At 42.4% G+C, this 16314-nt stretch overlaps 1 protein-coding gene across 1 annotated transcript in view; it reads right to left on the minus strand.

The window, feature by feature from the left end:
- Positions 1–16314, minus strand: part of IKZF3 (IKAROS family zinc finger 3) — a 147786-nt gene that overhangs the window by 76552 nt on the left and 54920 nt on the right. Inside the window, exon 4 of the mRNA XM_053698153.1 lies at positions 5502–5621. Within this exon, the coding sequence (XP_053554128.1) occupies positions 5502–5621 (120 nt within the window). The remainder of the gene's footprint in view (positions 1–5501; positions 5622–16314) is intronic.

A 16314-nucleotide genomic window follows, 5' to 3' on the forward strand; every position in this document is an offset into this window, starting at 1 on the left:
ATCTGGCCCTATGACGGCAGATACACAGATCTGGCCCTATGACGGCAGATACACAGATCTGGCCCTATGATGGCATATACACAGATCTGGCCCTATGATGGCAGATACACAGATCTGGCCCTATGATGGCAGATACACAGATCTGGCCCTATGACGGCAGATACACAGATCTGGCCCTATGATGGCAGATACACAGATCTAGCCCTATGACGGCAGATACACAGATCTTGCCCTATGATGGCAGGTACACAGATCTGGCCCTATGATGGCATATACACAGATCTGGCCCTATGATGGCAGATACACAGATCTGGCCCTATGATGGCAGATACACAGATCTGGCCCTATGATGGCAGATACACAGATCTTGCCCTATGATGGCAGATACACAGATCTTGCCCTATGATGGCAGATACACAGATCTGGCTCTGTGATGGCATCCTTCCAGATGTATTTTCTGCCAGTAACCTTTGTCTAACTTGTTATTTGACCCACAGCCAAGGTGACCTGCCATGCCCCTTAAGACTGTCCTGTTTATCTTGTTACCCTGCTACTTGCCTAACTACCAGTATGGTTCACTTTCTGCCTTGCAACCATGCCTGACAAACAGGCCTGCTTGACATCCTACTCTTAACCTTAACCTTGATTGATTGGCAGCAACACTTGCTTCTCTAATATCATTGCTGATGTCTTTCCTCCTTGGCATTGTTTTAACACACACCTGAATGCTCCACACTTGCTGATGATCAATTAATCAAGGACATTTGATTAGCAGCACCTGGCACCTCTAAATTCCTATGGAAGCAGTAAGGATGTACTTAGTTTTTCACACATGGCTTCTCCATTTTGTCTTTATTTTTGTTAAATAAATTATTACGCGGTGTAATATGTCATGTGATGTTGTTCATCTGAGGTTGTATTTACCTAATTTTAAGGCATGTTAAGGACCAGATGAACTATAGAATTCAAATAGGGTATACTTTCTTTTTCACATGACTGAATATATATATATATAAACGGTTCTAGAGAACAACAAGTTATTTGCACGTTATCTATTAACATAGTCCATTCAACCTGTTATGTAATCACTAAACCCCCATTTGCCACTAATTGTGAACATTTGATAAATCAATTATGAAACCTGGGAATTAACAAAGCAGATAATGATTTTGTATTGTTTTAGGCGGTAGCAATTTAAACCTTGAATGGTAATAAAAGCAGAAGCATTTTAGGATAGTAAGCACTAAAAATACACACTGCCAATACAGGCTGATGTTCAGAAAGAGTTATCTACTAAAACTAAGCTCTAGATTATGATTAACCCTATAAATGGACATGCACGTCTTCCTCAAGTTCAAATATATCAGGGTGTGTATGTATCATGCTCACATAATACACAAACTGATATTGTTATATACAGCACTAGGAAACCTGTCACAATCATATACTAGGAGAAGTCTGTACCACAGGACACCAGCACATGTATTTTTTTACCAACTCTTCATATACTAGCATCAACATAGATCATATATACTGCTTAAAGGACCATTAAATGGGCTTGCTCCATAAGCTCATACAGGATAGCTGTCTAGCATGCGGAAGGTTTGCTTGCAGGTGTTCGTGTAAGCTGTTTATAGTGTATCTAGACGCAGCTTTTACTCTTGACGTGTACGGTCTGTCTAAGTTCTAAGTGACCTTTGGGTCTTCTTCCCTTGTCTCCGGATGAGTGGATGTCTTTTCGAGATCTGTGTTTCCGGGTGATGGTTGTTCCCTGCGGGGACATTGTTTAGCTTGGGTTTCCAGAGCTAGGTAGGCTTAGTGCCTTCTCTTCCTTGTCTCCTCTGCTTGTGCGGAGGTGTTAGGGAGACTAGTCCTGCTAGTAGGATTTTTTTGACCTTGAGGCATCCCTTGGTTGTCCTGAGGCTCGGAGAAGTCTCTCATACGACTTCTAGCCTTGCTCCTTGGAGCATTGGACTTTAGCTAGGGGTGGTTCCTTCCTTTGGTCGGGACTCTCGTGTTTTCTCGCTATCTGGTTTTTCTGGATATGCATCCATACCCTTGCGTCTGACCTTTTGGCCAGTGGAGGTGTTTAGTTCTAGGGCAAGGTTTGCCAGAACTATTAGGTACCCAGACCTATTTTTGTCCCTGAGATTTCCGGTTGCTGAAGCTTCGTTTGGCCTTTTTCCTGACCCAGTCTTGGGTGGTTTTGGAATCTTGGATCTCAGGGCTGGTCGGGTTGTTCCATCGTAGTGGGAACATAAGCTGTGTCCTTGCTCCATCTACCTGACCTGGTCATGATTGGCCAGGTTCTTGGAGTATTTTTTTACTCTTTGTCACAGCGTAGCCCATATCATCTGGGGTTGGCTATGTGGCTTGGGCTTCTAGGGTGGTTGGTTCATATCCAACTGCTAGCGTTGGATGTCCAATTTCGGGTGCGCCTTAGGGTTGCATTCCCCTGGTCAGCTTGCCAGTGTTCCTGTGGATTCCCTGCAGGCGAATGGGTTGACTGTGCCTCTGCTCTGCAAGCTACTTGCAGGGGGCTCCTTTTCTAAGACGTCTGTGTTGGGAATTTCTTTTCCGATTAGCCAGGGATTTTGGGCCTTGTGGACAGTTGTTGCCCCTCTGGCATCATTCCTTTCTTTAGGGATGTTCTCCTCCCTATGGAGATAGAGTCCTTGTCTGGGGCTTCTCCTGAAGTGGAGGCGGAAAAGTGGGATGTATTCCCCCTGGGGTTTTGCTGGCTCCATGCAGACTTGTTGGGCCTTTATTTGATAGATCCTTAGGTCTATGGCCTTGTTGTCTGTTTTCAGAGTTGGATTGTACTTGTACTCTGTGGGGATGGCTGTGCTATCTTTACGCTCGTTCATGTACCTGTTCAGGATTCTTTTGTTCCCCTGTCTTGGATCTCTGAGGCTGGGTTGGTCCAGCTGGGTGTGGGTCTGCAGGTCAGGATGGCCGAGTGGTCTAAGGAACTGCGTTAGGCAGGTTGCTGTCTCCTCTGGATGTGCGAGCTTTGTTGTGTCTATGCTGTTAGCTTAGTCTACTAGAGTATAGATTTTCCTTCAACTTGCTCTATTGATTAGAAGAGGGTTTACTCTTCCTTCGGGATCTGAGGGTATACTTTCCTTCTAGGGGGGCCTCGATTGAGATTTTGTGTTTCCCTTTTTTAGGGACCTGTGTGTAGGTTAGACTGCTTCTTCTTCCTCGCAAATTACTTGCCCTCTGTGTTGTCCTGTTATAGACTCTGTGTTCTCAAACTCTGGATTTTCACCTGGGTGTATTACACACTTTTTTTTATGGTCGAATACTTTGGTATTCTGGGGTCAGACACTGGGAAGACTTTGCTTCTTCACTTGCATTCTGTGCTTGCAGGATGGTGAAGAGACGTTTGTTCTGTCTCTGTGCCCGGTCTTAATGCTTGGTATAGGCGTGGCCTCCTTTCTCTGTTTTGGGCCCCTTTGGGTCTCTGTGAGCTGGGCTCACTTGTGGAGGTGTTCTTTTTGTATTCGGGGACCTTTTCGGTTTCCTTGGTTCTCCTTTGTCTTGTTCCTTTGGTGGTTTCGGCTGGTGTCTCCTTCATTTGTGGAGATGAGCGGTGGGGGACCGTTTTTTGGGGGCGACCGTTTGTTGGGCGACGGTGTCTCCTGGAGGACTGTTGGCTCAGTCGAGTCCGTTTGTGGTCTCTGGTTTGGCTTCTGGACTGAACTGTGAGTCATTGTCCTTGAGGTTTTTCCTTTTAAGCATTTTTTCATTCAGCTTCGGATGAAGCAGAGTTTTTTGTTGGGTCAGGGTTCAGGCCTGGTGCCCTCAGTTTGGGCCGCCTATTGTACCCTCCCGTCTTAGCATTCAGCGTCCTCTATAGCTTGGGTATTGTTTTCCCAAAAGTGATGAATGCAGCTGTGGACTCTTTCCATTTAAGAAGAAAAACAAATTATGCTTACCTGATAATTTCTTCTGATGGAAAGAATCCACAGCTCCCCACCCGTAATTTTAGGTTATGCGTCCTTATATCTTCTGGCACCTTTCACCCTGATATTTCTTCTACTGTTCCTTGTTCCTCGGCAGAATGACTGGGGGATGAGGGGAGTGGGAGGAGTATTTAAGCCTTTGGCTGGGTTGTCTTTGCCTCCTCCTGGTGGTCAGGTTCTTATTTCCCAAAAGTAATGAATGCAGCAGTGGACTCTTTCCATCAGAAGAAAAGGAAATTATCAGGTAAGCATAATTTATGTTTTCTCTTTTGCTCTCTGATATTTCGCCACTAACTTCAAATCGAGTTCGAGTCTCTCTCATCCCTCAAGGGGTTTTAATTATCGATTTTTTGTTTCGCTGATGGCGGAGCTCAGTAGACGTCTACACAATAATACTTAATCTGAATTTTAAATGTCTAGTAAATTTGTTAATGACAAATGTCAAAGTTTGTTCCATTTCTCCTGCCTCTGTACCATGTAACTACAATCAGCCAATCACAAAACATTTGTATACTGTGAACTCTTGTACATACTCAGTAGGAGCTGGTGACTTGAAAATGTATATATAAAAAGATTGTACACATTATGACAGTAAAAATAAATTGGAACATTATTTAACATTGCATGATCTATCTAAATCATGAGTTTCATTTTAAAAATAGTGTCCCTTTAACTACATCCAGAGAATGTGCAATACTGTATTATGTCTCAGTACTGCACAACAAATAGATTTGTCTCAATCATCATATTATTAAAGTTTTTTTATTATTATTTTATTAGAAATGATTTATGAAGATGCATTAATTATTTAATCAAATTTGTGATAATCAGCCCTTTAATCACTGGTCCTTCTCCTTGTATGAGAATGAATGTGAAATATCTAAATGAATATGCAATATACTTGCCACGGCTCTGGAGGAAGGTTGAGATTATTTTTATGTCTGTGAAATGTTCAGCTTGTTGTGTCTGCAGCTGCTATCGTCCATGGGACTCTTCCCCTTTCAGAATTCATGCTCCACTGATCTGATACACAGAGGTACTCACTTCTCCCCCTGCCCAATTTAAATATATACACAACAGGGGGTATTATGAACTAAATACATTTGTAAATCATTGGATCATGACTGGATTGATGGAGGTTTTAATACTTGCCAGCTCATCCATTTTTGTCTAAGGAAGAAGGTTATCTGGGGTGAGCAAGGGATCAGAAATCAAACAAACAATAAAACACAATGCATAACGTAAGTAAAACAGAAATGTCATGTGGAGCTTGGGGAGAAATGTATAGATGCATGGCAGAACATTTTCAATTCCCCTTTCAAAGCCCATGCATGGGTGACAAATTAGAATATTCTGTCTCTGAAAAAATCTTTATTCTCTCTACTTGAAGTTAAAAGTTGCAAGTCAGATCTTATTAGCTATGCTAAGCAGCCAATGTATAAACATTGTGATGAAAGAATCCAAAGAGCAATAGTAATGGCTGTCACACTCATTCTTCATTGCTTTAAATATTAAAATGTATTTTTTTCTTACCAATAAACTTTTGAGGCATGGAGCTCTTTCTCTTTGCCACATTGCTGGCCAAACGATCCAAAACCAAAGCTCTCTCGCTTACAATCTCTGCTTTAGGCTGTCTGGCCTCTTTGTTTACTGCTATGAATGAGCAAAAGAAAGAAAGGGAAGACTAGTAAATATTTGTCAGAGTATGGCGACTGAAAAGACCTCACTTTTAGTCAGCAATGTCAAGGTTAACATGTGATCAATAAATGGCTGCTCAGTCAGATGCAAATCTTACATTTCTGTTAAAAGAAAAACAAACACTTAGGGCTAGATTATAAGTGGAGCTGTAATAACCTCTCCCGCTCGAGTGTTAACATAGCTAGAGGTTAACTTTTTGAGTGCTTTGGGTAGGGCTGGTATTACAAATTGAACGTAATAATGCAAAAGAGCTGTGATTACTTTAGGGCACTGCCCCGACAAATGCTCTCCTCAGGGCAATTTTCTTTAGGATAGTTGTTATTTTGGGGAGGGTGGGGGTTACTTTGGTTTTAGTATAGGGAATTTATTTTATGCAAAAGAGCTAATCACTTTAACTAGGACACTGCCGGACAAATGCCCTTTTCAGGGCATTATTTAGAGTAGGTTTTAGCGTTAGTTTAGGTTTTTTTTAGGGGTGGGCTTTTTTAAGAGAACTTTAATTTTAGGATAGGTCTTCCTGGTTGGGGTTTATTATTTTTAGTAAACATTTTTTTTTTAATGATAGTGTTTTTATTTCTGTAATGGTATTTTTTTTATGGGGGTCTTAGGTTAGGGGTCTTAGGGGGTTTACAAAGTGGGATAATGTAAATGACTGCGCCTGGATATAGTAACCACGCTCACTAAAAGGGGCCTACCTAAAAATAACAAACTTTTGATTGAAGAATATAAACTAGCTATATTTAACCACTCTCTCCTACAACGTCCTTGCTTGTTGAGAGTTGCAAGAGAATGACTGGCTATGACAGTTAGGGGAGGAGCTATATTATAGCTCTGCTGTGGGTGTCCTCTTGCAACTTCCTGTTGGGAATGAGAATATCCCCACAAGTAATGGATGATCCGTGGACTGGATACACCTTACAAGAGAAAGCCCAAGACAACAGAGGAAGAATGGTATGGATTAGTGATTTGTTTGGCGGGAAAATCCTGACCTACTGATTGGAACTTCCAACATTTATAAGGCCTCAATATACATACCTCCTTATGTCTTGAGAAAGGCCTGCTAGGGGCTGAAATGTGTAGACTGTACATAAGGAGGCTTGTATTCTACCCTGGTGAGTCAGTTTTCAATAGACTCATTTCTATATAGCTGTTTTTGCATGTTTTCTATATATTTTTCACAGGTAGAGCACACTTAGGCTGTTTCCACGAGGCCCACACCTACAGGCTGGTAGGACACCTTCAAGGATTTCATCTTTTTTCACGGACACTATTCAGGATTTTATCCCATATTACTTCACATTGGCCATTTGGATTTCTGTACTTTATTATATATTTTTTATTTATTATTTTATATTTTTCCTCCACCTTGCCTCAGGAGGAGCTGTTCCATTTTTTAGGAACCCTTCCCATCACTGATACCCGGGTATTATTTTTTATCATTTTTAGGATTTATGTTTTATTTGTGACTATTTGTCACCATCAACTGTGTCATTATCTTTGCACTCTAATAGAGCACTGTGTAGTCAGGTGCATTCATTTTGTATATATATTTTGTAGGTTTTAACCATTCTTATTATCTTTTTATATATATATATATTTTCAATATGGAAAATAATTAAACCTTTGTTTTTATTCTTCTGTAACTTGGTTGCATCTTTCCTGAGTTCCCCTTTTTAAGTAAAGGTTTAAACTCCCCTTGATAAGTAACCTTAATCCCTTGGCGTTCCTAATCCATACCATTCTTCCTTTGTTGTCTTGGGGGGTTTAGCTGTTATATGGTAGGGGGTATTTTGCAATGGGGGATTGTGGCAGTTATGGGTTTCATAGGTTAGGGGTAGTTTGTGATGGGGGTATTGGTGGTTTAGGGGTTATAGTATAGGGAGTTGATAGTGCTGGGCTATGCGGCGGTTTAGGAGTTAATAGTGTAGTGGGGTAATCTGTGGTGGGCTATTTGGAGATTCATGTGTTAATAGTATAGCGGGGTATTTTGCAGTGGACTATGTGGAAGTTTAGGGGTTTATAGTGCAGCAGGGTAATTTGCGGTTGGCTATGTGGCGGTTTAGGGGTTAAAAGTGTAGTGGGGTAATTTGTGGTGGGATATGTTGTAGTTTAGGAGTTAATAGTGTAGTGGGGTAATTTGCGGTGGGCTATGTGGCAGTTTAGGGGTTAATAGTGTAGGGTGGATTTTTTGTGTGTGCTTAGTGATCCTTTTTTTTCAGCCCAAACTCTTTTACGCGAGCTTTGAGTTCACGTAAAATGTTTGAGCGTAAAATCAGATTGAATTTGAGAAACCACATTTACTTTTAACTTGTAATACGAGCACAACTTACGGCTCAACACCACCCATAGAAAATATGGGGAATGCAAATTACTGCGAGTTCAAGCAAACAATTTAGCAGTAATTCAAACATTGCTCAACTTGTAATATGGAGTAAAACTGAAAAAATATCCCAATATCGCAATCGCATTTGCGCTACTGCTCCATCTGTAATCTAGCGCCTGGTTTCTCAACAGCCGGGCCGTGGCCCAGTACCGGGCCGTGATAGCCCTGCTGGTGGGCCCCGGCCTGTCATGCCCCCACTGCACACTCTTACCCCACTGCACACCAAGGGCAGACTGATACCAATCAAGGTCCCAGGAACACTGTCTCACATTGACCAAAATGTATTACATTTTATGTAAATGAACATAGTAGCCTCCCTGCCCTGCCCCCAACAGGCCCCTCAACCTCCAGAGCCAGGACCCCCAACATTAAGGTCCAGAGAAAGGGTACCCAACCTCCAGGGCCAGACCCCACACTCCATGGCCCTCACAGCGACAGACCCCTGCCAGGGCCCCTCTAAACCCACACTTTTTTTGCTTAGTTACTGATAGGGCAACTGAAAACTACAGCTTAAGGAATGCACCAGGATCCGTGGAGATGCCATTTGTGGGCCCCCCTACTTGCTGGTCCCTCGGCCCAGGTCCTATTTGCCTGGCTGATCAGTCCTCACCTGCTGCACACTTTATATATATATATATATATATATATATATAAAACTACCGGGCCATGGACATGTCTAGCTAAAATTTACCGGGCCTTGAGGTCACTTTGGTTGAGAACCACTGATCTAGTGTTTAATGAGCAAGAGAAAATGCCACAGAATGCAAGAAGGAGGGGAGAAAAAGTGTCCGTATTTTCTATGTATGTATTCATACACATAACTCAATAACTTGACAAGTAAAAGAAGGTTGCATTTAAAGGGACAACAAAGAAACTTAAATGTTCATAATTCAGAGACCCTGCAATTTTAACCCTTAAAGATATGTCGGCTGTTGTTTGTATATTTAGCTGTGTAGTGCAGGCCAGCATGCCTCAGGCTAACTGTTAGAGCCCTTTTAAAACTTTGGAATATTTGACGTATAGGGGCCGATTTACAAATGTCTGGTAGACATGATACGCTGTAGCGGATCCTGTCCGCCAGACATCACTGGTATTTTGGGCAATGCTGGTATTTTGGGCAAGTTTTTGTCTGGATGTCCTGGTAGTGAAAGGGTTAAAACCAATGTTAATCTTTAAAATAAAATTTATGGAGCAGTATCACCTCATATGGTACATGCAGTGTACATGAGAGAAAATAAAAAGGAAATTTATGCTTACCTGATAAATTGATTTCTTCTACAATAGGACAAGTCCACGGATTCATCCTTACTTGTGGGATATTATCCTCCTGCTAACAGGAAGTGGCAAAGAGCACCACAGCAGAGCTGTATATAAAGCTCCTCCCTTCTCTCCGCCCCCAGTCATTCGACCAAAGGTATAGGAAGAGAAAATAAAAGCTAAAAGGTGCAGAGGTGACTGAAGTTTTGAACAAAAAATATAATCTGTCTTAAATTGACAGGGAGGGCCGTGGACTCGTCGTATCGTAGAAGAAATCAATTTATCAGGTAAGCATAAATTTCCTTTTCTTCTACTAGATACGACGAGTCCACGGATTTATCCTTACTTGTGGGATACAATACCAAAGCTACACGACACGGATGAACAGGAGGGACAAGACAGATACCTAAACAGAAGGCACCACTGCTTGAAGAACTTTTCTCCCAAAAATAGCCTCAGAAGTATCAAATTTGGAAAATTTGGAAAAGGTATGAAGGGAGGACCAAGTCGCAGCCTTATAAATCTGTTCAACAGAAGCATTGTTTTTAAAAGTCCATGTGGAAGCCACCCCTCTAGTAGAATGAGCTGTAATCTTTTCAGCAGTCTCATATGCCAAAACGGATGATGCTTTTCAGCCAAAAAGAAAGAGAGGCAGCCGTAGCTTTTTGACCCCTACGCTTTCCAGAATAAACAACAGAGAAGATGTTTGACGGAAATCCTTGGTCGCTTGTAAGTAAAAGGCTTGTAAGTAAAAGGCGCGAACCACGTCCAGATTATGCAACAGACGCTCCTTCTTAGAAGAAGGATTAGGACATAGAGAAGGAACAACAATTTCCTGATTAATATTCTTATTAGAAACAACCTTAGGAAGGAATCCAGGTTTAGTAAGCAAAACCACCTTATCAGAATGGAATATAAGATAAGGCGAGTCACATTGTAATGCAGAAAGCTCAGAAACTCTTCGAGCAGAAGAGATAGCAACTAAAAACAAAACTTTCTAAGATAAAAGCTTAATATCTATGGAATGCATAGGTTCAAACGGAACCCCTTGAAGAACATTTAGCACTAAATTCAAACTCCATGGCAGAGCAACAGGTTTAAACACAGGCTTGATTCTGACTAAAGACTGACAAAAAGACTGAACGTCTGGGACGTCCGCCAGACGCTTGTGTAGTAAAATTGACAAAGCAGAAATGTGTACTAGCCGATAATCCCTTCTACAATCCTTCTTGGAGAAAGGACAAAATCCTAGGAATCCTAACCCTACTCCATGAGTAGCCCTTGGATTTGCACCAATAAAGATATTTACGCCATATCTTATGGTAAATTTTCCTAGTAACAGGCTTCTGAGCCTGAATCAAAGTATCAATAACCGACTCAGAGAATCCCTGCTTAGATAAAATCAAGCGTTCAATCTCCAGGCAGTCAGCTGCAGAGAAATTAGATTTGGATGTTGGAACGGACCTTGAATGAGAAGGTCCTGTCTCAGTGGTAGTTTCCATGGTGGCAGAGATGATATTTCTACTAGATCTGCATACCAAGTCCTGCGTGGCCACGCAGGCGCTATCAAGATTACCGAAGCCCTCTCCTGTTTGATTCTGGCAATCAGACGAGGCAGGAGAGGAAAAGGAGAAAACGCATAAGCCAGGTTGAACGACCAAGGTACTGCTAGAGCATCTATCAGTACTGCTTGGGGATCCCTTGATCTGGATCCGTAACAAGGAAGTTTGGCATTCTGACGAGATGCCATCAGATCCAATTCCGGTGTGCCCTATTGACGAATCAATGTTGCAAACACCTCCGGATGGAGCTCCCACTCCCCCGGATGAAAAGTCTGACGACTTAAAAAATCCGTTTCCCAGTTTTCCACTCCTGGGATGTAGATTGCTGATAGATGGCAAGGGTGCGTCTCTGCCCATCGAATTATCTTGGCAACCTCTATCATCGCTAGAAAACTCTTTGTTCCCCCTTGATGATTGATATATGCTACAGTTGTGATATTGTCCGACTGGAATCTTATGAATTTGGCCAAGGCCAACTGAGGCCACGCTTGAAGCGCGTTGAATATTGCTCTCAGTTCCAGAATATGTATTGGTAGTAGGGACTCCTCCTGAGTCCAAACACCCTGAGCCTTCAGGGAATTCCAGACTGCACCCCAGCCCAAGAGGCTGGCGTCCGTCGTCACTATGACCCATGCTGGCCTGCATAAGCACATTCCCTGGGACAGATGATCCTGTGACAACCACCAAAGAAGAGAGTCTCTGGTCTCTAGATCCAGATTTATCCGAGGAGACAAATCCGCATAATCCCCATTCCACTGTCTGAGCATGCACAGCTGCAGTGGTCTGAGATGCAAGCGACCAAACGGAACTATGTCCATTGCCGCTACCATTAACCCAATGACCTCCATACACTGCACCACTGATGGCTGAGGAATGGAATGAAGTGCTCGGCAAGTAGTTAGGATCTTTGACTTTCTGACCTCCGTCAGAAAAATTTTCATGTCTACCGAGTCTATCAGAGTTCCTAGGAATGGAACTCTTGTCAGTGGAACTAGTGAACTCTTTTGTATGTTCACCTTCCACCCGTGAGTTCTTAGAAAAGCCAACATGATGTCCATGTGAGATCTGGCTAGATGGCAAGTTGACGCCTGAATCAAAATATCGTCCAGATAGGACGCTACTGCTATGCCCCGCGGCCTTAGAACCACCAGAAGGGACCCTAGCACCCTTGTGAAGATTCTGGGAGCTGTGGCCAACCCGAAAGGGAGGGCCACAAACTGGTAATGTTTGTCCAGGAAGGCGAACCTGAGGAAATGGTGATGATCTTTGTTGATAGGAATGTGAAGATACGCATCCTTCAAATCCACGGTGGTCATATATTGACCCTCCTGGATCATAGGTAGAATTGTTCGTATGGTCTCCATCTTAAAGGATGGGACTCTGAGAAATTTGTCTAGACATTTGAGATCTAAAATCGGTTTGAAGGTTCCCTCTTTTTTGGGAACCACAAACAGATTTGAGTAAAACCCCTGCCCCTGTTCTAGTTTTGGAACTGGGCAGATTACACCCATGGTATATAGGTCTTCTACACAGCGTAAGAACACCTCTCTTTTTGTCTGGTCTACAGACAAACGTGAAAGATGAAATCTCCCTCTTGGGAGAAAATCCTTGAATTCTAGTCGATACCCCTGGGTCACAATTTCTAATGCCCAGGGATCCTGAACGTCTCTTGCCCAAGCCTGAGCGAAGAGGGAAAGTCTGCCCCCTACTAGATCCGGTCCCGGATCGGGGGCTGCCCCTTCATGCTGTCTTGGTAGCAGCAGCGGGCTTCTTGGCCTGTTTACCTTTATTCCAGGTCTGGTTAGGTCTCCAGACTGACTTGGATTGTGCAAAATTCCCCTCCTGCTTAGTGGCGGAGGAGGAAGTAGAGGGTCGACCTTTAAAGTTTTGAAAGGAACGAAAATTATTCTGTTTGGCCCTCATTTTAACCATCTTGTCCTGAGGAAGGGCATGACCTTTACCTCCAGCAATGTCGGAAATGATCTCCTTTAGTTCAGGCCCAAATAGGGTCTTACCCTTAAAATAGCTAAAAGCTTGGATTTTGATGACACATCAGCAGACCAAGACTTAAGCCATAACGCTTAAAAGAATAAAAGAATTAGCTAGCTTGAGAGCCCTAACTCTATCCAAAATATAATCTAATGGGGTCTCAACCTTAAGAGACTCCTCTAGAGCCTCAAACCAAAAAGCTGCTGCAGTAGTTACACGCTATAGGTTGTAGAAGAAAACCCTGATGAATAAACAATTTCTTTAGAAGACCCTCTAATTTTTTATCCATAGGATCTTTGAAAGCACAACTGTCCTCAATAGGTATAGCTGTACGCTTAGCCAGGGTAGAAATAGCTCCCTCCACCTTAGAGACCGTCTGCCACGAATTCCGAATGGTGTCAGATATGGGAAACATTTTCTTAAAAGTAGGAGGGGGAGAGAACGGAATGCCTGGTCTATCCCATTCCTTAGTAACAATGTCCGAAATTCTTCTAGGGACTGGAAAACATTAGTGTAAGTAGGGACCTCTAGATATTTATCCATTTTACACAATTTCTCTGGTGGGATGACAATAGGGTCACAATCATCCAGAGTCGCTAAAACCTCCCTGAGTAACAAGCGGAGGTGTTCAAGCTTAAACTTAAAGGCCGTCACATCTGAGTCTGTTTGAGGGAACATCTTTCCTGAATCTGAAAACTCTCCCTCAGACAGCAATTACCCCACCCCCAAATCAGAACACTGTGAGGGTACATCGGAGATGGCCAATAAAGCATATCATTTACTCTAATACCTGAACTGCTGCGCTTACCCTGTAAACCTGGCAGTTTAGATAATACCTCTGTAAGGGGAGTAGACATAACTGCAGCCATATCTTGAAGGGTGAAAGAATTAGACGCGCTAGAAGTACTAGGCGTCACTTGAGCGGGCGTTAAAGGTTGTGACTCTTGGGGAGAATTAGATGGCATAACCTGATTCTCTTCTAACTGAAAATCATCCTGAGACATACTTTAATCACCTAAAATATGTTCTTTGCAATGTAAGGCCCTTTCAGTACATGAGGGACACATTTTAAGTGGGGGTTCCACAATGGCTTCTAAACACATAGAACATTGACTTTCCTCAATGTCAGACATGTTGAAACAGGCTAGTAATGACCACAAACAGGCTTAAAAACACTTTATTTAGTGAAAAAAAATAACAATCTGAAAAACGGTACTGCGCCTTTAAGAGAAAAAAAGCGTACAATTTTTCCAAAACTGCTCTAAAATGTTATAATTATCCCAATTTTAGTTTATATGTGCCTTATCTTGCCAGCTAAGATTGCACCACAAGTAAGGTATGCTTAACCCTTAATGGAAAAAAAACGTTACTCAAAAACGTTATGAAATTAACCAATCAACCCCCTGCACCTCGCCACAGCTCTGCTGTGGCGCCTACCTGCCCTCAGGGGTCTGTAAGATCACTCTAACACTTCGATTAGGCCAAATCTTTCCTTTTAGGCCCACCGGAGCTGGAGCTTGCTGCTTGCATGGGGAATTCAACTGCGCATCAGTGTCAACCATTTTTTCAGCCCATAACATACAGGTCCCAGTAATACCCTTCTATCACACGTAGGATTACTGCTTACCCCTTCCCTTATGGGAATACTGTCAGCCAGTTCTGAAATAACACAGTCTCTCCAGAAAAAAATGACTGAACATACTCAATGCTTGTAGCATGAAAAACGTTCCTCACACTGAAGTTTCTCAAGTACTCCTCAGCCATTCTGTGGGAACTACTCTGGATCTTAGTGACAACTGCTAAGATCATCAGTCTCCAGGCAGAAATCTTCATCCATCTGCTGCCTGGGAAAAAATAGCACTCACCGGTACCATTAAAAATAAAAAAGTCTTGCTTGAAGAAAATAAAAACTATAATTTTATCACCTATTTCACTTTACCTCTTCCTATTACTTAGTATAGGCAAAGAGAATGACTGGAGATGGAGAGAAGGGAGGAGCTATATATACAGCTCTGCTGTGGTGCTCTTTGCCACTTCCTGTTAGCAGAAGGATAATATCCCACAAGTAAGGATGAATCCGTGGACTCGTCGTATCTAGTAGAAGAAATATATATATTAATTTTGGGTTCATTTTAAAATTTTCCTTTCTGCGTGATAATAATAAGCAGGAATATAACTATGTAACAGCCTATTAAAAGCCAGATTATAAATTAACTGCGCTAGAAGTAGGCTTTTTGCAAGCTTGTATTACAAGTTGAAAGAAAACTGTTTTCACATGTAAAAAGAATTTAGAATATCGCTTGCGCGATAACCTATTCCCCATAGACGTCAATGCAGCAAACAAAGTGCAAAAAAATAAACTACTCGCACATAAACCCAATTGCATATTCTCAAGTGCGCTAACCTGACATAAAAATATGCGGCTAGATTTAGAGTTTTGTCAGTAAAGACCCGCGTAGCTAACGCTGCTTTTTTTCCCAGCGCACCTTTAAGACAACGCTGGTATTTAGAGTTGTCTGAGGGGCTGCGTTAGGCTCAGAAAAGGGTGCGTTGAGCCTAATTTAGCTCCACTTCAACCCTCAATACCAGCGTTGCTTACGGTAGCGGTAAGCTGGAAAAACGTGCTCGTGCACGATATCCCCATAGGAAACAATGGGGCAGTTTGGGCTGAAAAAAAACCTAACACCTGCAAAAAAGCAGCGTTCAGCTCCTAACGCAGCCCCATTGTTCCCTATGGGGAAACACTCTCTAAGTCTGCACCTAACACCCTAACATGAACCCCGAGTCTAAACACCCCTAACCTTACACTTATTAACCCCTAATCTGCCGTCCCCGCTATCGCTGAAACCTGCTGTATATTATTAACCCCTAATCTGCCGCTCCGTACACCGCTGCAACCTACATTATCCCTATGAACCCCTATATTATATTTATTAACCCCTAATCTGCACCCCCCAATGTTGCCGCCACCTTACCTACACTTATTAACCCCTAATCTGCCGACCGGACCTCGCCGCCACTATAATAAATGTATTAACCCCTAAACCGCCGCACTCCCGCCTCGCAAACATTAGAATAAATAGTATTAAACCCTAATCTGCCCTACCTAACATCGCCGCCACCTACCTACAATTTTTAGCACAAGAGCTGCTGGCGCAATTCTGAATACGGAGAGCGTATTACTCTCCGCATTCAGCGATGTCTGTCGGACCTGATCCGCACTGTGGGATTAGGTCCGACAGACATTTGAGAATTCAGCCTCTTAATCTTGCTAAATATTTGTTCATTTAAAGTTGATTTATAGAAAGTATACATTTTTGTTCTGTTTAAGAGAGAATTCCTAAATTCATTCATTGGCTCTGCAAAAAAAAATTTTTTTTTTAATACCGCAGCTTTAAATGATTTACAAAAAAATGGGGAGTGTTAACTATCTGCACTCTTACAATTATTTTATAGT

Source organism: Bombina bombina, chromosome 1, assembly GCF_027579735.1.
Source record: "Bombina bombina isolate aBomBom1 chromosome 1, aBomBom1.pri, whole genome shotgun sequence".
NCBI classification, from domain to species: Eukaryota; Metazoa; Chordata; class Amphibia; order Anura; family Bombinatoridae; genus Bombina; species Bombina bombina.